Below are 20,176 nucleotides of genomic sequence, written 5' to 3' on the forward strand. Positions count from 1 at the left end.
GGTGGGGCCACTAAAGAATAAAGGAGGAGGTTCAGGAGGTCCGGAATGAAAATCTGCTACAGTATTCTCAAGAGAAAAGGACCTTGATCAGGTTGAGGTCATAATAGAACAGGCTTATGTGCTGGACAATGTGGAGATTAAGGTCGAAAAAGTGTTGGATCTTCTAAATAAAATTGAGATTCTATGACCTTCTATGAATTAACTCTTCCTTTCCAGATGTAATATAATTCTTGCCGTTTTTGTGATCTGTAGGTGTGGACCAGAGCTCTGTTCGACAGATCCTTGGGATAGGATCTGTAGATTAGTTTTTTTATATATATTATTATTTCTTTATCTCGGTTTTCTTTGTCAGGAGAATTATTTCAAATATGTCACATTTTCAGTCTTTGGAATTTCTGTCTGATCCTTATACGATGAGTATGTGGACAGACCATTTTACTTGTGTTATTTCTATTCTCTTTATGTTGCGTATAATATGAAATGTTGATTAAAAAACATCAAGTCCCTGGGACTGGATGTGATATACCACAAGCTACTGTGGAAAGTGAGAGAAGAGATAGCTGGGATATCCTCTTTGGCCGCAGGGGAGGTGCCAGAGGATTGGAGAATGCCAAATGTAGTCCCCCAGTTTAAAAAAAATACTGAGAATCCTGGGAATTATATCAGTGGTGTGCAAACTATTGGAGAAGGTTCTTTAGGATCGATGAGCATTTGGAGAAGTCCAGTGTACTCAAGGACAGTCAGCAGGGCTTTTGGAAGGTCAGGTCGGGCCTCATGAGCCTAATTGAGTTTTTTGAGGAGGTAACAAAGTAAATTGATGAGGGTCGGGCAGTAGATGTGGTCAACATGGATTTTAACAAGGCATTTGACAAGGTCCCTCACAAAAGACTCATCCAGAAAGTCATGAGGCTCAGGATCAGTGGAACCTTGGTTGTGTGGATAAAAAATTGGCTTGTAGGGAGAAAGCAGAGAGCAGTAGTAGAAGGGAAGTATCTGCCTGGAGGTGGGTGACTAGTGGAGGGGCCGCAGGGATCTGTTCTGGGACCCCTGCTCTTAGTGATTTTTAATAAATGATCTACACCTTGAACCCTTGCCATGAAGACACTCCCCCCGGTGCTGGTAGGGAGGGGGACCCAGGGTTTGCGCCTCGGTGACGGTAGATGATCGATAGATTGCCAGGATGGGACAGTGTGTGATGCGGAGGGGAACCTGCAGGTGGTGGTGTCCCTCTGCACCCACTGCCCTTGTCGTTCTCGTGGGGGTCGGAGCATGAGAGAGGGGGTGGGTTTGAGAAGGCCAGTTGGACAAAACACCAGGCCTTATTCCCCCCCTGCAGCCACAATGTAACCGGGGGTGGAGTGATGATGGAGGGAGTGCAGGTGACTCCTGGGAAGTTCTCTTTCAAAGCCCATAACCTGGACCTCGCACTTTTCCAGGAAAGAACCGCTGGCCTTACCTTTGGGGTCCACCTCGGCCAGGTAGGTGAGAGTACAGCTGTTAGCACTGTTGGTTTCCACCAGGTACCCTGTATGGATCGAAACGGCTCGAACCCGCTCCTTCTTTGGAGGGAAGTTCTGAGAGGAAAGGGCGGAACAGTTCACATTTCAGTAAAAACACTTAACTAAGCGCAAGAACTCAGCGGGTCTTGCAGCATCCAGAGGAGATAAAGATATACTCCCGACGTTTCACACACTACAGATCAGTGAAACATGAAAGTCCGCAGATACTGTGACATAATCTCCTTTTCTCTCTCTCTCTCTCACTCTCCCTTTTTCCCTCTGCCTCCTTTCACAGAGCCAAAATCCTCTCTCATAGAACATTACAGCTCAGAAACAGGCCCCTTCAGCGCATCTAGTCTGTTCCAAACCACTTTTTTTTGCCGAGTCCCACTGACCTGCACCCAGTCCATACCCTCCCATTCACGTACCTGTCCAACTTCTTCTTAAACGTTAACAATGAGCCCGCATTCACCACCTCAGCTGACAGCTCATTCCACACCCCCACCACTCTCTGTCCTGTTACCATCTTCAATTAACACCTTTTGTCTGTTGATCTGTACATAGAACATTACAGCACAGTACAGGCCCTTCGACCCTCGATATTGTGCTGACCTATATATTCCTTCCAAAACAAAAAGTGCTAAACCCTCCCTACCCTGTAACCCTCTGTTTTTCTTCCATCCATCTGCCTGTCTAAGAGTCTCTTAAATGTCCATAATGTTCCGGCCTCCACCACTACCCCCAGCAAGGCACTCCAGGCTCCCACAACACTGTGTGAAAAAAAACTTACCCCTGGCATCTCCCCCAAACGTCCCTCCTTTCACTTTGTACAGATGTCCCCTGGTGTTTGCTCTTCCTGCCCTTGGGAAAAAAGAGCTAGCCGCCAACCTTCCATTCTCCTGACCTTTCTCTAAAGACACCTCAGGAGTTCCTGGCACTTCTCCCATGTCCTTTCACAGCTCGTCCTGTACAGGGTACCCCCATTTTCAGGCAGTATGCACAGACCCTGATTACCTGCATCACTCAGCCTCCCGGATTTTCCCCAAACATATACTTCCCACTTTGTTCGTTCTGTTCTTCCTATTCCACCCCCCCCCAAACCCCTGCTGCAACCCCCACCATTTTCAACTTCTTTAAAAAGAAAGTCCCATTTCTCTACTGTTTCCCGGTTCCATTGATGGAACTATCAACATCAAATGTTGACTCTGTTCACTCCTCCACGTGCGCTGTCTGACCTGCTGAGTGTTTCCAACAGACTAACCGTAACCCTTCGGTCCATCTCATCCATGCCAACCACGTCAGCATTCTGGGCAAGTCCATTTTAGTTCTCATCCTTCTGAACCCTTCCTGACTACATCTCTGTCCAAATCTACATTGAAGTTCCCACTTCTACACCTATCTCTGGGAGCTCTTTCCAGATACAGACTCCCCTCTAAGTGAAACAGTTGCCCCTCACCCTCCTATGTCCAAGGAACAAAGACCCAGCCCATTCAAACTCCTCTCGTTTTTATTTCACATTTCCAGGCTCTGTGGAATTTTTTATTTAAATCCCTTAGCATGGTTAACATCACAGTTGGGGCAACACTGTTACCATAGAACCAAAGAACGTCACAGCACAGAAAACAGGCCAGTCAACCTTTCCAGTCTGTGCTGACCAATAATACTAGCTAGTCCCACTGACCTACTCTCATTCCATAACCTTCCAGACCCCTCCCATCCATGTATTGATCCAATTATTTTAAAACTCAAGATTGAATCAGCATTCACTACATCATTCCACTCCCCCACCGCTCTCGGAGTGAAAAACTTTCCCCCAATGTTCCCCTTACACCCCTCCCCTTTCAGCCCAAAGCTATGACCTCTTGTATTTATCTCCCCATTTCTAAGTGGAAACATCCTACTCACATCTACTCTGTTTATACCTCTCATAATCTTATAAACCTCTATCAAGTCTCCCCTCATCCTTCTTCGTTCCAAGGAGAATAGTCCTAACCTGTTTAATCTTTCCCGGTAACTCGACTCCTGAAGTCTCGGCAACATCCTAGCAAATCTTCTCGGCACTCTTTCAATTTTATTGATATCATTCCTACTGCTGGGCGACCAGAAATGCACACAATATCCTAAGTGGCCTCACCAATGACTTGAATAACTTCAACATAACATCCCAACTTCTATACTCAAAGTGAAGGCTAAAATGGCAAAAGCTCTCTGTACAACCCTGTCCACCGATGACGCCACCTTCACAGAACAAAGTACCTGTATTCCCAGATCTCTCTGCTCCTCCGCACTCCTTGATGGTCTACCATTTACTGCGTACATCCTACTCTGATTCGCTCTTCCAAAGTGCAACACTTCATACTTATCTGCATTAAATTCCATCAGCCATTTACTGGCCCAATTTCCCAGCTGGTCCAGATCCCTGTCGAAGCTTTAAAAATCTTCCTCACTCTCCACAACACCTCCAATCTTGCTGATCCAATTCACCATGTTATCATCGAAGTCATTTACATAGATAACAAACAATAATGGTCCCAATACAGATCCCTGAGGCACATCACTCAACACAGACCTCCAGTCTGAGAATCAACCATCCACCACCACTCTCTGTTTTCTTCCACCAAGCCAATTTTGAATCCAGTTTGTATACCTAATGTCCTAACCTTCTGAATCAACCTCTCATGTGGAACCTTGTCAAAGGCACTGGGGTAGCAGCGAGCAAGCACAAAACTCAAAAGACTGTACAACAGGCTTTTTTCCAGTAAAAGTCTGAAAACCAGATCAAGCCTTGGTGGTTCCCATGTGACTGGCTCAGGAGGGGCTGGCTCAGGTCGATATTCAGGTCGGCTGATTAACAGCCGGCCAGGCGGAATCAGCCCCTTAGGTGGTCTTCCTGCAGGCACAGAGATCACCCCCTGCAGTCGCTGGTGGTCGTAGCACCACAAGGCCTCACTAAAGTCAATGTAGACAACAGCCATGGCCTTTCCCTCATCAACCTTCTTGGTAACTTTCTCAAAACACTCTTACAAGATTTGTTAAACACGACCTACCATGCACAAAGCCATGCTGACTGTCCTTAATCAGCCGACGACGGTCCAAATAACTATACATCCTATCTCAGAAATCCTTCAAATAATTTACATACTACTGATGTCAGGCTCACTGGCCTGTAATTGCCTGGTTTACTTTTGGAGCCCTTCTTAAACAGCGGGGCAACATGAGCTATTCTCCAATCCTCCGCCTCTTCCCCATGACTAAGGAAATTTTGAATATATCCACCATGGGCCCTGCAATTTCAGCATTTGTCCCCCTCAAGGTGCAGTGGAAATATCATGTCCGGTCCAGGGATATGATATTTATTTGCCGTAAGGCCTTACATATGTTCCATGACACTTCCATTTGTTTCCCTTCCATCCCCATTCACTATGCCAGTTTCCTGTCTAAATACCGATACAAAATAATTGTTTTAAGGTCTCTCCCATTTCACGAGGCTCCACACGTTGACGACCACTCTGATTTTCTAGGGGTCCAATTTTGTCCCTTACTATCCTTTAATATATTTGTAGAAACCCTTTGGATTTTCCTTCCCATTATCTGCCAAAGCACCTTCATGTCTTCTTTTTCCCTTCCTGATTTCCTTCTTAACCATTCTCTTACATTTTCTGTACTTGGCAAGTAGCTCATTTCCTCCTTGTTGTCTATTCCTTGAAAACCAAGGTTCCTCATGTCTGTTAACTTTGCCCGTACTCCTGATAGGAACATGCAATCTCTGCACTCTCAAAATCTCATCCTTGAAGGCCTTCCCCCTGCTGGACACATCCTTGCCAGAAAATAACAATCCAATGGATTCTTCTGGGATCCTTCCTCATTTCCTCAAAATTAGCCTTTCTCCAATTCTGAACCTCAACTTGAGGACCAGACCCATCCTTCTCCATAAATAACTTGATACTAATATTTTGGTCACTGGACCCACACATACTTCTGCCACCATACCTGCCTGGTTCCCTAAAAGAAAGGTAGGAGGAACCCAGTGACCCGGGTTCAAATCCGACACTGTCCATAAGGAGTTTGTACGTTCTCCCCGTGGCTGCGTGGGTTTCCCCCGGGGGGGTGGGGGGGGGGTGGCTCTGGTTTCCTCCCACCGTTCAAAACACATGGCATTTGTAGGTTAGGTTGTAATTGGGTGGCACGGGTTCGTGGGGCGAAAAGGTTTGTTACCGTAATGCATGTCTCTAAATGTACATTTAAATATCATTGTGTTTTTTTTCAATAAATCCTTCTCATGCAGAATGCAACCAAGCCCTTTGGCCCATCTTTCCCATGCTGACCACAGTCCCACCCACACTCATCCCACCTGCCTGTGTTTGACCCATACTCTAAACCCATCCTATCCATATGTCCATATAACAATTTACAGTACGGAAACAGGCCATATCGGCCCTTCTAGTCCACACTGATTTACGTGAAACTCCACTAGTTCCACCTACCCACAGCTCTGTCCACAATAGCCAATGGCCGCCCATTTCCATTCCCCACCCCATACCCACCTATCCTCCAACCCCCTCACATCCATGTACTCATCTAACCTCCTCTTAAATGACAGAATTGACCCTGCCACAACTACCTCTTCCGGAAGGTCATTCCACTCAGCCACAATTCTCTGAGTGAAGAAGCATCATCTTGTATTACTCCTAAAGTTTTGCCCCCAACCCTTAACTTATGATCCCTCTTAGGTTCCAATCTCCCCTATCCTCAGGGGAAAGAGCCTATTCACATCTACTCTTATCTATTCCCTTCATAATTTTAAATACCTCCATCAAATCCCCTCTCAACCTTATCTCCAATGAATAAAGTCCCAGTCTACTCATTTTTAAACATTGCAATGGGACCTGCCTCAGTCACCTCCTTCGGCAGCCCGTTCCACACACCCACCAACATTACCCCTCAGGTTCCTGTTAAATTTCTCCCCTTCACTTTAAACCCGTATCCTCTGGTTCCTGATTCCCCAACTCTGGGCAAAAGACTCTGTGTGTTCACCCGATCTATTCCCCTCATGATTTGTACATTTCTGTGAGATCAACCCTCATCCTTTCACACAGACATGATAAATTCCCCCTTATCATATACATGGGTGGCACGGTTGGCCTAGCTGTTGGCGCAACACCTTTACAGCACCGGCAACCAGGACCAAGGGTCGAATCCAGCGCTGTCTGTGAGGAGTTTGTACATTCTCCACCGTGTCTGTGTGAGTTTTCCCCGGGGACTCCGGTTTCCTCCCACCATTCAAAACATACCAGGGTGCAGGTTAATGGAGTATAAATTGGGCAGTACAGACTCGTAGGCCGAAATGGCCTGTTAATGTGCTGTATGTCTACATTTTTAATAAAAATATCCAATTAACATCCTTTCTTGGTCTGGATTCCTCCCCCATGGTTTGGATTCTGAGATTTCTTGCTTCTTCCTTGAGGAAGTGCTCAGGCCTGAAATATCGGCAGTAGATCTTTGTCTCCTATGGACACTGAAAAGACCGGCTGAGCTCTGCCTGCATTTCGGTGTGTTTACTACAATCATGGCGTCCGCAGACTTTTGGGTTTCACTCACGCCTCCTCCTCCTGCTCCCCAGCCTGCTCAATCTCTCCCTGTAGCTCAAGACCCTGAGTCCTGGCAACATCCTCTTAAAACTGAATACAATTCTCCAGCTCAGCCCCACAGTGTCCCTATCCCAAACCACCTTCTATCCACCCCAAACTACACATTTGGCCCCCGTTAGGGCTCATTTACTGCATCGGAACTCCCGCTGGACGCAGACTGGGAGATCGCTTTGTTGAGCACCTCAGCTCTGTCCACAATAGCCAATGGCCGCCCATTTCCATTCCCCACCCCATTCCCACGCTGACATGTCTGTCCGTGGTCTCATTCTCTGCCACCCGCAGTTTGGAGAAGCAAAATTTAGTATTCCATCAGGGCTGCTCCAACCAGACGGCGTCAACATCGACCCCTCCAATTTCTGTTAACCCCCCCCCCCCCTCATCCAGGTCTCTCTCTTTTCCTATCCCTCTGTCATCTTTCCTCCAGCTCCCCACCCCTTTCCCCTCCAGAGAGCGGCCCCCTCCCCATCACTTTTCAGCTTCTACCCTCCCACCTATATCCACCTTACCTGTTAGTCCATGCTTCTCCCCTCCCCCTCCCTCCCCACACCCATTATTCAGACTCCAGCCCATTTTTGCTTATTCCTGACAAAGGCTCAGGCCCGAAACGCTAGTTACCCTTTACTTCCCATGGACACTGCATGACCTGCTGACCCCTCCCCTCCCTTCTCCTTCCTCCCCTCCTCCTACCCTTCCCTCTCCATCATCCTTCCCTCCCCTCTACCACCATTCCCTCCTCTCTCTCCCCTGTCCTTTGTCCTCCTCTCCTCCTCCCTTTAATTCCAAAACCTGCCTGTTTTTGCTTACTCCGACGCAAGGCCTAGGCCTGAAACACTAGTTCCCCTTCACTCCATGCGGATGCTGCGCGACCTGCTGGGTTTCTCCACAGCACATTTGTGGACTGCACTCGACCCCAGGGCCATTGTGTATAACTCTTCATTCCCTTGGCTCCCCCCCTCTCAGACTTTGTTCCCCCCCCACTCCCCCCAAACACAGCTCCCCCCTCGTCAATACCCCTCCCTTGTACACACCGGGTGTTTTACGGAGTAGTTCATGATAATGTAATCGCGTCCCATAGGTAGCCATGATCTCAGCGTAATGACATCTCGGTTCTTCAAGGGTTTTGGGCATTTCCCTGAGGAAACCAATCACAAGGAACGTCACAAGCACATCCCCACAGGCGGATTTAAAAAGAGGGGTTTCAGAATCAGGGAGAAAAATCGGCTCCCTTGGGTCCGCCACTGGAATAGGGTGGGGGTGGGGGCTGGGTAAACCCAGTTCTGAGGAAAACATCGGGTACTCTCCACTGGAGAACTGTCTTCCACCTTTGGGCAGGGAGGACGTCCTGGTCACAGAGAGGCAGGGGTGGAATTAAAGGGGAAGGGCCACAGGGAGAGGACAGGCTGGGGAGAAGAACAGGCTGGGGAGAAGAAGGGAAAGATGAGGATTTGTGCTCAGGTGGACTGGGTGGTGAAGACACTGGCCTTCACTAAGCAGGATATGGGAGGAGGCACGGTCAGTGTAACGGTTAGCACAACGCTGTTACAGGACCGGGGTTCAAATCCGGTGCTGTCCGTCCTCCCCGTGTCTGTGTGTGTTTCCCCCTGGTCTATGGTTTCCTCCCACTTTTCAAAAATCGTACCGGGAGTTGTAGGTCGATTGGGTATAATTGGGCGGTACGGGCTCATGGGCTGAAAGGGCCTGTTACCGTGGTGAACGTCTAAAAAGAAATTGGGACCTCGCGTCTCAGCTGTACAAGGTTAGTGTTGACCACACTGGGAACACTGTGTGCAGTTCGGGTCACCAGGACATCACAGGAAGGGACATAGAGGAGATTCAGTGGGATGTTGCTGAGTTAGAGGGGTTGAGTTGGAGGGAGAGGCTGGGTCTTTACTCCCTGGAGTGTCGGATGAGGGGTGACCTTACAGAGGTTTATAAAATCAGGAGGTCTACAGATAAAGTAAATGCTCACCGTCTGTTTCCCCAGGGAGATGATTCTAGAATCAGAGGGCATTGTTTGAGGCAAGAGGGGAGAGATTTAAGAGGGACCTGAGGGGCAAATATTTCTCTCGGGCGGTGGTGGGGGGGGGGGGTTCATATGTGGAACAAGCTGCCAGAGGAGGCTATGGAAGTGGGGACAATTATAACATTCAAAGGACATTTGGACAGATTTGTGGATGGGAGAGGTTCAGAAGGATATGGATCAAATGCAGGGAAATGGGACCAGCCCAAAATGGTTAGCATGGATGAATTGGGCCGAAGGGCCTGTTATGTGCTGCATGAATGCACAAGGTGGATCTTGAGTCACTGAGAGTAATGGCCTAGAAACGGGCCTCTCAGCCCACTAAGTCTGTGCTGACCACCCATTTATATGAATCCCATTTCATTCTCCCCACACAAGACCAGAGGCCATAGGAGCAGAAGTAGGCCATTCGGCCTGTCGAGTCCATCCGCCATAACCTACAGAGCCAGTTAGCCCAACAACCCACATATCTGTGTCCATGTATCTGTCCAAATCTCTCTCGAACATGAGAACTATTCCTCCCCCCCACAACCACTTCCTGTGGCAGCTCGTTCCACACACCCACACCTCTCTAGGTGAAGAAGGTCCCTTTAAAACTGTCTATTCTCATTTTAAATCTGTTCCCTGCACTTTTAGGTTTCCCTAATCTGGGAGAAAGGCCCTTTCAGCCCGTGAGCCTTCGTAATTACATGAAAAGTTCGTAAGACCATTATATATAAGAGCAGAAGTTGGCCATTCAGCCCATCAAGTCTTCCCTGCCATTCCATTCTCCCACCCAGCCCCACTCTCCTGCTTTCTCCCCATAACTTTTTATGCCCTGACAATTCAGAGATCTATGAATCTCTGCCTTAAATACACCCAACGACCTGGCCTCCACAGCCGCCCATGGCAGCAAATTCCAGAGGTTCACCGCTCCCTGGCTAAAGCAATTCCTCCACATCTCTGTTTTAAATGGGCGCCCTTCAATTCTGAAGTTGTGCCCTCTTGTCCTAGACCCCCCCTACCATGGGAAACAACTTTGGCACATTTACTTTATCCAGGCCTTTCAACCTTCGAAAAGCTTCTTTGAGGTTCCCCTCTCATTCTTCTGAACTCCAAGGAGTCCAGTCCCAGAGCCGACAACTCCCTCTCCATCTCCCCATCCCCCCACACAATCTTCTCTGGATGAAGAGATTGAGTGCTTGAGGCCAGGTGCTCCTGAGACGAGGATCAATCTTCACTGGATGGTCTGGGGCCAGGTCATGGGATACAATACCCCACCACACGGGGTCAGACCACAAAAATAGGCCCTTTGTCCCCCCTCCCATCCTGTGACTAAGGTTTGACAGTGTTTGGCCCCCACCCCTCTCAACCACCCCCTGCACCTACCAACCTCCGCCTGCCCTTCCGCCATCCCTCTAAACCTACCCCACCCCTCCCAACCTCCCCCACCCCACCTCCACCCCTCTAAACCTCCCTGCCCCTCCCAACTTCCCCTGCCCCTCTCAACCTCCCTTGCCCTTCAACCCCCGACCCTCAAGCTCCGCCCACCCATCCTCCACCACTCTAAACCAACCCACCCCCTCCCAACCACACCCGCGCCCTCTCAACCTCCCCCGCCCCCCCTCTCCTCCTCCACTCTAAGCCAACTCCACCCCCTCCGAACCACCTCCACCCCTCTCAAACTCCCCCCAACCCCTCTCAAACTCCCCCCAACCCCTCTCAACCTCCCCCGCCCCCCCTCTCAACCTCCCCGCTCCCTCTCAACCTCCCCGCTCCCTCTCAACCTCCCCGCTCCCTCTCAACCTCCCCGCTCCCTCTCAACCTCCCCGCTCCCTCTCAACCTCCCCGCTCCCTCTCAACCTCCCCGCTCCCTCTCAACCTCCCCGCTCCCTCTCAACCTCCCCGCTCCCTCTCAACCTCCCCGCTCCCTCTCAACCTCCCCGCTCCCTCTCAACCTCCCCGCTCCCTCTCAACCTCCCCGCTCCCTCTCAACCTCCCCGCTCCCTCTCAACCTCCCCGCTCCCTCTCAACCTCCCCGCTCCCTCTCAACCTCCCCGCTCCCTCTCAACCTCCCCGCTCCCTCTCAACCTCCCCGCTCCCTCTCAACCTCCCCGCTCCCTCTCAACCTCCCCGCTCCCTCTCAACCTCCCCGCTCCCTCTCAACCTCCCCGCTCCCTCTCAACCTCCCCGCTCCCTCTCAACCTCCCCGCTCCCTCTCAACCTCCCCGCTCCCTCTCAACCTCCCCGCTCCCTCTCAACGTCCCCGCTCCCTCTCAACGTCCCCGCTCCCTCTCAACGTCCCCGCTCCCTCTCAACGTCCCCGCTCCCTCTCAACGTCCCCGCTCCCTCACAACCTCCCCGCTCCCTCACAACCTCCCCGCTCCCTCACAACCTCCCCCCCAACCCTCCCAACCAACCCCACCCCCTCTCAATCTCTCCCCACCCCCTGTCCCCTCTAAACCTCCCCATTCCTATAAACCTACCCCATCCACGCATCATTGAAAGTCATTTAAATGTTGTAATTGCCCCTACTTCAACCAGCCCCTCCAACATCTCATTCCACACACCCACCACCCTCTGTGTGAAGAAGGTGCCCGTCAGGTCCCCTTTAAATCTCTCCCGTCTCATGTTAAATCTGTGCCCTCTAGTTTTATATTCACCTACTCTGGGGGAGGGGGGGAAGACTCTGTGCATCCATCGTGTCCGTGCCCCTCGTGACTGTATAAACCTCCTGCCGAGCTGCAGAGATGGGAGCCCTGCCACTGGTGAGGACCCAAGAGAGCAGAGACACAGCGCTGCTCCTCAGGGTCCAACCGCCCAGCTCAAATGCCCTCAGCTCCTTGAACAGACTTTAAGCAGTCTGGTAAAGGAGCCGATGGTGCTTGTAAGTAAAAAAAACTGCAACCGTGGAGCTCTGAGCCCAAGATGGGGCCATGAGGGGTTGCAGACTCCTGGGGAGCAACAGACCAGCGCAGAGCACCAGAAACAGCGAGAACACATTCCCTGAGAAGGAAAAGCAGAGGAGACAGTGACCACGGCAGTGGAGGACTCAGCGGCAGAGGGACCCACACAGGGTGCTTGGAGACTGGGCTCGTGGGAACTGGGATTCGAGAGGGCACTGAGGACAAGAAGGGCCTTGGGCACTGAAGGCTTCATGATCGTGTCGGAGGTTTGAATCTGGAGCCCGGCTGAGCTTCCCCAGGTCACACTCACAGGCGTAGTAACCCACATCCGCGTTGGCCGTCAGCTTCCCGATGTCAAAGGTCTCAATCATGTTATCGTCCCACTTGCGGCGGTAGTCTGAGTCATGTAGCACGTCATACAGGGTCTCAGATCTCAGATCCTTGCAGAACATTTGGCACTGCAGGTGAGAGAGGGGAAAAGTGACTGAGGGAAACAGGGGGGAACAGGGAGAGAGTGGAGAGAAAGGGACGAGAGAGGAGGGAGATAAAAGCAGTAAGAGAGGGAGAGAGGTCCAGTACTAAACTGATGAGGACAAGCCTAGACCTACCCTCCCTCCTCCATAACCAGGGGCCCAAAGATCAGGACTGTGGGGCTGAAATTTAGCCAGAACCTGAGGAATAATCCCTTCAAGCTCGCGAGCAGGGGCTGCATCTGATCACACTCCATATCGTAGAGAAACAAGGTCTCAACCAAGCCACTGAAGTAACAGGCGACTGGTGTGTCCAGGAATCGACTGAACTCGTGACAAGATGTACCACTTTCGCTTTTCATGGCCAAATCACGGAGTCCCCCTCCAATTTCACCCTCGCTGTAATGGCCAGTGACATCGTTTCCCCACCATTACCTTTGTGGATTTTCCAACGGAGACAGTTGGGGGTAAGTATCATGACCAAATTCTCATCTTCCAGTGATGCAAAAGAATTCCTGTCCACAGTGGTTGTTGAACCTGCTGGCCCAGTGGGACCCCCCCGGAGGACCCAGGTCTTTCTGAAGACGGGTCTGGCATATTTACGTAAAACTAAACAGCTGTATAAAACAGTCGTCCACAACAGGAGAGGGCAGATCTCACGTTGACTGAAGTCGTGCTCACTCAGTCCTCCTCAGAACCCACCATCCTGTGCTCCCCACGTCGAAACAAGAGTCCAAAACGTGAGTCCTTTAGCTGGACGGTGAGATAGCAGAGCGATGAACAGAACTCCTCGGATGCTTCACAAACTAACTCCCTGGAAATCTGCCAAAGCCTCCAGAAATCCTGGAAGGTGGGTCGAGGCTTTAAGACACAATCAACAACCGTCCACCGAGCTAATCGGGGATGAACCGGCTGCGGAGTCACCAATGTTGAACTTAATATATTGAGCAAATTAGATGAAAGACAGTGGTTCCACAGTGGAGTAAAACCACCCTGGCAAAGTGCCAGCTAATGGGCTGAACGACCTAGTTGGGAGACAGCAGATTTCTTCTGAATAAGAAGTCTGCCCGACAACTCCCACACCCCACACACAAAACCTCCTTTCCATTCAAACCCCATTCCAGCTGTGGAAATCATTTATCTTTCTCTGTCTTCCCAGCACCGTTCCCACAGTGTGGCCCCCCCCACCCCCACCCCCACAGTGTGGGCTCCCCCACCCCCCGAGAGCTGCAGTCTCGTGCATCTACATTCAAAGTGAAGCAGCCAGGCGTTGGGACGCAAACACCTGGACGTCAGGTGTGAGAGGGAGGAGGGCCTGTGACGGCTCCAGGAACCAGTCGAGCCGGCACCACCGGAATCCCTGCAACTCCCTCTCCAGCCCTGCTCCACGCCCCCCTCCCCCTGCACTGGGCCCAGTCTCACAGCACAGGCACGCCAGTCAGCTCCTATGCCTGAGACACACGTCATGGCCGCACCACAAGGACCATCGACCTTTACCGAGAGAGTGGCGGGGAGCTGGGTGGGGGGGGAAGAGCATGTCAGGCAGCATTAGTGAAGGGAGATGGTCAGTCAATGTTTCCAATCAGGAGTAAAGAAAAAAGGGGATGGCATTACATTCAAGTCAAGTCACCTTCACTTATCGTTCATACCATGCTCGCATGGTGAAGGCGAGATCGTGTTTCTCCAGGACCACAGAGCAGGTTTACATAAATACAAGTTAAAATAGAAGTTAAACATGTTAAAATATTAGACGTATTCAGTAAAAGTCCACAATACCCTAACCCCAAATGCTCTGGGAATTCAGGACCCTGATGGCTTGGGGAATAAAACCGTTGCCCACTCTGGACACAAGGGCCCGAGTGCTATGCTACCTCCTACCAGATGGCAGAAGGGAGAACATGAGAGGTGTGTGGAGCCCTTCACAATGTTTATTGCCTTTTGCATGAATTGAGTGTGGTCGACGTCCTTCATGGTGGGGAGCGAGGCCCCAATGATCTTTTCTGCTGACTTCACTATCCTCTGCAGGGTCTTGCAGTCTGAGGTGGTACAGCTTCCAAACCAGGCGGTGATGCAGTTGCACAAGATGCTCTCGATACATCCTCTGTAGAATGTAATGAGGATGGAGGGTGGGAGATGGACTTTCCTCAACCTTTACAGGAAGTAGAAGTGTTGCTGGGCTTTCTTGGCTGTGGAGCTGATGTTAAGGCAGCAGGTGAGATTTTCCGCCAAGTGCACACCAAGGAACTTGATACTCTTGACGACCTCAACAGTGGAACCATCAATGGTCAGTGGAGCCTGCCCCCCCCCCCCCCCCCCCCCACCCTGGGCCCTCCTGAAGTCGACAACCATCTCTTTTGTTTTATTAACGTTCAGATACAGGTTGATGGCCCTGCACCAGTCCATTGAAAGGGAGGGGGAGTGGGGAGAAATTGGGGTGGGAGTCCAGAGATAAATGGGTACTGGACAGAAGGTGGGCGAGGTGTAGTTCGGAGAGAAGGTTGGAGAGAAAAGTGAGGGCAAGGTGAAGAAGAGATGTTAGAAAGATCCATGTTCCCATCGCCGGGTTCAATGGCGTCAAAGAGGACTATGATAGGTTTTCTTTTGCCATCTCCCTTACAGTAGGTGAGGCTGATGACAGACAAGTCCCTGTGGGTATGTTTAGTGAGAGATGAAATGGTTTGGCTGCAGGAAGCTCATGTTTGGACCCACACACAGAATTTCGGTGTTCACGCAAAATGGTCTGCAGACACCGTAATTATGGTAAAAACCCAGAGATGCTGGAGGAATTCAGCCAGTCTTGCAGAGTCAATAGGAGGTAAAGATATGTTACCGACATTTTGGGCCTGAAGGTACAAGTAAAATAAATACAGGCATCTGTTTAAGGCTGGGAGAGAGAAGAGGCCAGACCAACAGACAGAAGGAGTTGATTGGATATGGTCAGAGGAAAGGCAAGAATTTATATTGGATCTGTAAGAAGAGAGAGAGAAGAGAGAAGAGAGAGAGAGAGAGAGAGAGAGAGAGGGAGAGATGCACGAACACACCCCAGATGCACATACAAGACCTAGTGAGGCCCAGAGGAGGAGGAAGAAGAAGTCAATGTCAATGCCATCTGGTTGGAGGGTGCCCAGATGGAGGATGAGGTGTTGTTTCTCCAATTTGCGAGTGGTCTTAGTCTGGCCGTGCGTGAGACCAGTATGTTGGCAAGGGAATAGTGTGGAAAATTGAAGTGGGCGGCCGCTGGGAGATCCACGCTGCGTGGCGGGCAGAGCCGAGGTGTATGACAATAAGCTCACTATAATAACCCTGCCACTCTCCTGCACATGACTAGGAGCAATTTTACCACCGTCAATTCAACCACTCGTACGTCTTTGGGATGTGAGTGGAAACCGTGGCACCGGTGGGGGGGGGGGGGGGGGTGGGGACACAACGACATTGAGGTCAGGATTGAAACCAGATTCCTGGAAATGCAAGGCAGTGGCATTAACCACTTTACTGCATCATGACCATTTAACAGAATTGAGATGAGCTCAGGCAGCCATTCTCCATGGTGGGGGATGGGGGGGGAGACCTATGCCAACCCCACCCAAGGGGACACGGCACCTTGAAGTAAAAGCCTTGTTTTCTTTTCACCTTGTTGGAAAAATGCTTGAAGCCGTCATTAAAAATGAAACAGTGAAACTTTTGGAACGTAAGGGTTCAATCAGGCAGACACAGCATGGTTTTTGAAAGGGAAGATCTTGTTTGATAAACTTTTTAGGATTCTTTGAGGATATAATGGGTGCGGTGGATAGAGGGGAACAGGTTGATGTTGTATATTTGGATTTCCAGAAAGCATTTGATAAGGTGCCGCACAAGAGACTACTCAGTAAGTTACAGGAAAGTGGAGTCCGGGGAAGTCTATTGGCCTGGATTGAAAATTGGTTGTCTGACAGGAGGCAGAGAGTCGGGAGAAGTGGGAGTTTTTCAGGTCGGCAGAGAGTGGTAAGTGGGGTGCCGCAGGGGTCGGTGTTAGGCCCACAACTGTTCATCATTTACATTGATGACTTGGAGGAGGGGACAAAATGTGGTGTCGCCAAGTTTGCGGATGACACCAAATTGAGTGGAAGAGCAAATTGTAATGAGGATGTGGAGAGTCTGCAGAGGGATAGAGTTAAGCTGGATGAATGGGCAAAGGTCTGGCAGATGGAGTACAATGTTAGTAAGTGTGAGGTTATCCACTTTGGCAAGAAAAATAAAAGAGCTGAATATTATTCCAAGGGTGAAAAACTACAGCATGCTGTTGTGCAGAGGGACTTGGGAGGGTTTGTGCATGAATCGCAAAATGTTAGGTTGCAGGTACAGCAGGTTATTAAGAAGGCAAATGGAATGTTGGCCTTCATCGCTCGAGGAATTGAATTCAGGAGTAGGGAGGTCATGTTGCAACTGTATAAGGTACTGGTGAGACCGCACCTGGAGTACTGTGTCCAGTTCTGGTCTCCATATTTGAAGAAGGATATACTGGCTTTGGAGACGGTCCAGAGGAGGTTTACTAGGTTCATCCCTGGGATGAAGGGGTTGACTTAAGATGAAAGATTAAATCGTCTAGGATTGTATTAGTTCGAGTTCAGAAGAATGAGAGAAGATCTTATAGAAACATTTAGGATTATGAAGGATATGGATAGGATAGATGTAGGAAGGTTTTCTGAGCTGGCCGGGGAAACTAAAACGAGAGGACACAGTCTCAAGATTCGGGGGAGTAGATTTAGGACAGAGATGAGGAAAAATAGTTTCTCCCAGAGAGTAGTGAATGTTTGGAATTCTCTAACCAGGGAAGTGGTTGAGGCTGCCTCATTAAACATATTTAAAATTTGGTTAGATAAATTTTTACATGATAGAGGAATTAGGGGATATGGGGAGAAGGCAGGTAGGTGGAGTTAGGTCATATATTAGATCAGCCACGATTTCTGTTTTGTTTGTAGTCGGTAGCAGAAAAGTACGGAAGCAATAAAAACCTGACTGCTTCACAGGAAGGGGCCCATAAACCTTGAGCAGAGTCCGGGGGTGGGGGGGGGGGGGGGTCAACAGCTGATAAAGGTTCAGGACTACCACTCTGGGGCTGGGGAAACAAACTCAAGGCCTGAAGGACATTAGTGGGTCAAATGCAAACTCCTGACAAGAAGCGTCTGGGTGCCATTCTAACCCTCTAAAACATTTTGGATGTTGAAAGACGTGGACAGAGTGGATGTAGAAAGGTTGTTTCCCCATGGTGGGAGAGTCTTGGATAAGGGTCCACGTGTTTTCCTTGAATGTCCAAATTAGTGGTGGTGCTCAGCAGGGGGGGAAAGAAGGGGGTGGAGGGGCCCCCTTCAAGTGGCAACCCCACTTCAAGTGGTGCCCCAGGCATGTGCCCTGCCTGCCATACCCTAGATACGCCCTTGGAGGAGGCCAGGTCATTGGGCGTATTTAGGGCAGAGATTGATAGGTTCGTGATTAGCCAGGGCATCAAAGGTTATGGGGAGGAGGCCGGGCAGTGGGGCTGAGTGGGGAAATGGATCAGCTCATGATTGAATGGTGGGGCAGACTCAATGGGCTGAATGGCCCATTTCTGCTCCTACGTCAGTGCGATGTGGACCAAACTCAGGCAGGTGGGATGTGTGGGGGGAGTGGGGAGGGAACACTTTGTCGCCGTGTGCAGGTTGAGCTGAAGGGCCTGTTCCCATGCCATGTGACTCTAACAATCCCACCTTAGAACCCAGGAAACATTGCACTGGGGAAGGAGCTGGGTTCGGGGTTAAGGGTTGGGGAGGTGAGGGGCTCGTGGGCTGAAAGGGTCTGTTACCGTGCTGAATATTTTCAAAATGTAGATATACAGCATGGTAACAGGCCCTTTCAGCCCACGAGCCCAATTTACACCCAATTAACCTACAACCCGGTACGTTTCGAAGGGTGGGAGAAAACTGGAGCCTCCGGGGAAATCCCATGCAGTCACAGGTAGAACGTACAAACTCCTTACAGACAGCATGGGATTCAAACCCCAGTCCTGATCGCTAGTGCTGTAACGGCGTTGCGCCAATCACTACGCCAACCGTTCTGCCGAACGATCTGGTTCAGTCTCATTGCCATTACATTCCTGTGCTGCTGTGTATTCCAGGATGTTCAACGTCTGGCAAGAGCAGTGTCGATGTGGGTGGTGCTCACGTCACCACAAATGATCTGACTCAGCCTGCCATGGGGTGGAATTAGAATCATTGTGGGCGGGGATAAGGCTTTGCCGCGGGGGCTCAGACACTTCACTCGGAGTAGTTTGCAGACAGAGTCACGGGGTTACATGGCAGGGAGACAGGCCCTTCAGCCCAACATGTCTGTGTTGTCAAAGTTGCCCCTCTGAGCTAGTTCCCATTTGCCTGCCCACATCCCTCTGACCCTTCCACAAGACACAAGAGGAGAGGTAGGCCAATCGGCCCGTCGGGGCTGCTTGGCCTTTTAATCACGAGCTGATTCTTATCACTCATCCCCACTCGCCAGCCTTCTCCCCGTAACCGTTGATGCCCTGACTAATCAAACACCTGTCAACCTCTCCCTTAATACACCCAACGACCTCACTCCCTCCTGTGGCGACAAGTTCCACAGACTCATGGCCCTCTGGCTGAAGAAATTCCTCCACATTCTCTGTTTTACACTGATACCCTTTTATCCTGAAGTTGTGCCCTCTTGTCCTAGACTCTCCCACCATGGGAAACATCCTTGCTACATCTACTCTGTCCATGCCTTTCTACATTCAAAATGTCATGAGGCCCCCTCATCCTTCTGTCCTCCAAGTACAGACCAAACGTTCCACATACGCTAACCCTGGTATCATTCTAGTAAATCTTCTCTGATCCCTCTCCAATGCTATCCCCGTACCTATCTCAATGCTGTAATTGTCCCTGTTTCTCCTGTTCCTTACACCCACCACCATCTGGGTGAAAAAGCTGCCCCTCAGATCAAACATAGGACATAGGAACATAGGAAGTAGGAACAGGAGTCGGCCAAAAATGGCCCATCGAGCCTGCTCCGCCATTCAATACGATCATGGCTGATCTAATTTATAACTTAACTCCACCTACCTGCCTTCTCCCCATATCCCCTCATTCCTCTATCATGTAAAAGTGAAGCTCCCTCCACACCGTCCTATCACACACCCCCGGGGTTAGACACTGATAGGAACAGAGGAAGTAGGAACAGGAGTCGGCCAAAAAAGGCCCATCGAGCCTTCTCCGCCATTCAATACGATCATGGCTGATCTCATATATGACCTAACTCCACCTACCTGCCTTCTCCCCATATCCCCTCATTCCTCTATCATGTAAAAGTGAAGCTCCCTCCACACCGTCCTATCACACACCCCCGGGGTCAGACACTCATAGGAACAGAGGAAGTAGGAACAGGAGTCGGCCAAAAATGGCCCATCGAGCCTGCTCCGCCATTCAATACGATCATGGCTGATCTAATTTATGACCTAACTCCACCTACCTGCCTTCTCCCCATATCCCCTAATTCCTCTATCATCAAAAATGAAACTGCAGCCAGAGCTGCTGCAAAATCAGGACCCAGGGAGAGTAGGGATTAGAGACACAGCGCTGCCCACAGGGTTCCACTGCCCAGTCCAACTACCGATGTCTCCGTACAGACATTA

At 50.3% G+C, this 20,176-nt stretch overlaps 1 protein-coding gene across 3 annotated transcripts in view; it reads right to left on the reverse strand.

Moving 5' to 3' along the window:
• Positions 1-20,176, reverse strand: part of stard10 (StAR related lipid transfer domain containing 10) — a 72,849-nt gene that overhangs the window by 10,195 nt on the left and 42,478 nt on the right. For 2 of the 3 annotated variants that reach the window (XM_069892199.1, XM_069892198.1), the window contains 3 exons: positions 12,363-12,510; positions 8,176-8,279; positions 1,457-1,574 (listed from right to left, as the gene is read on the reverse strand). In XM_069892199.1, the coding sequence (XP_069748300.1) occupies positions 1,457-1,574; positions 8,176-8,279; positions 12,363-12,510 (370 nt within the window). Of the gene's footprint in view, positions 1-1,456; positions 1,575-8,175; positions 8,280-12,362; positions 12,537-20,176 lie in introns of all 3 variants that reach the window. The other variant, XM_069892200.1, reaches the window with a different exon arrangement.

This window comes from Narcine bancroftii, chromosome 7 (genome assembly GCF_036971445.1).
Source record: "Narcine bancroftii isolate sNarBan1 chromosome 7, sNarBan1.hap1, whole genome shotgun sequence".
Taxonomy (NCBI): domain Eukaryota; kingdom Metazoa; phylum Chordata; class Chondrichthyes; order Torpediniformes; family Narcinidae; genus Narcine; species Narcine bancroftii.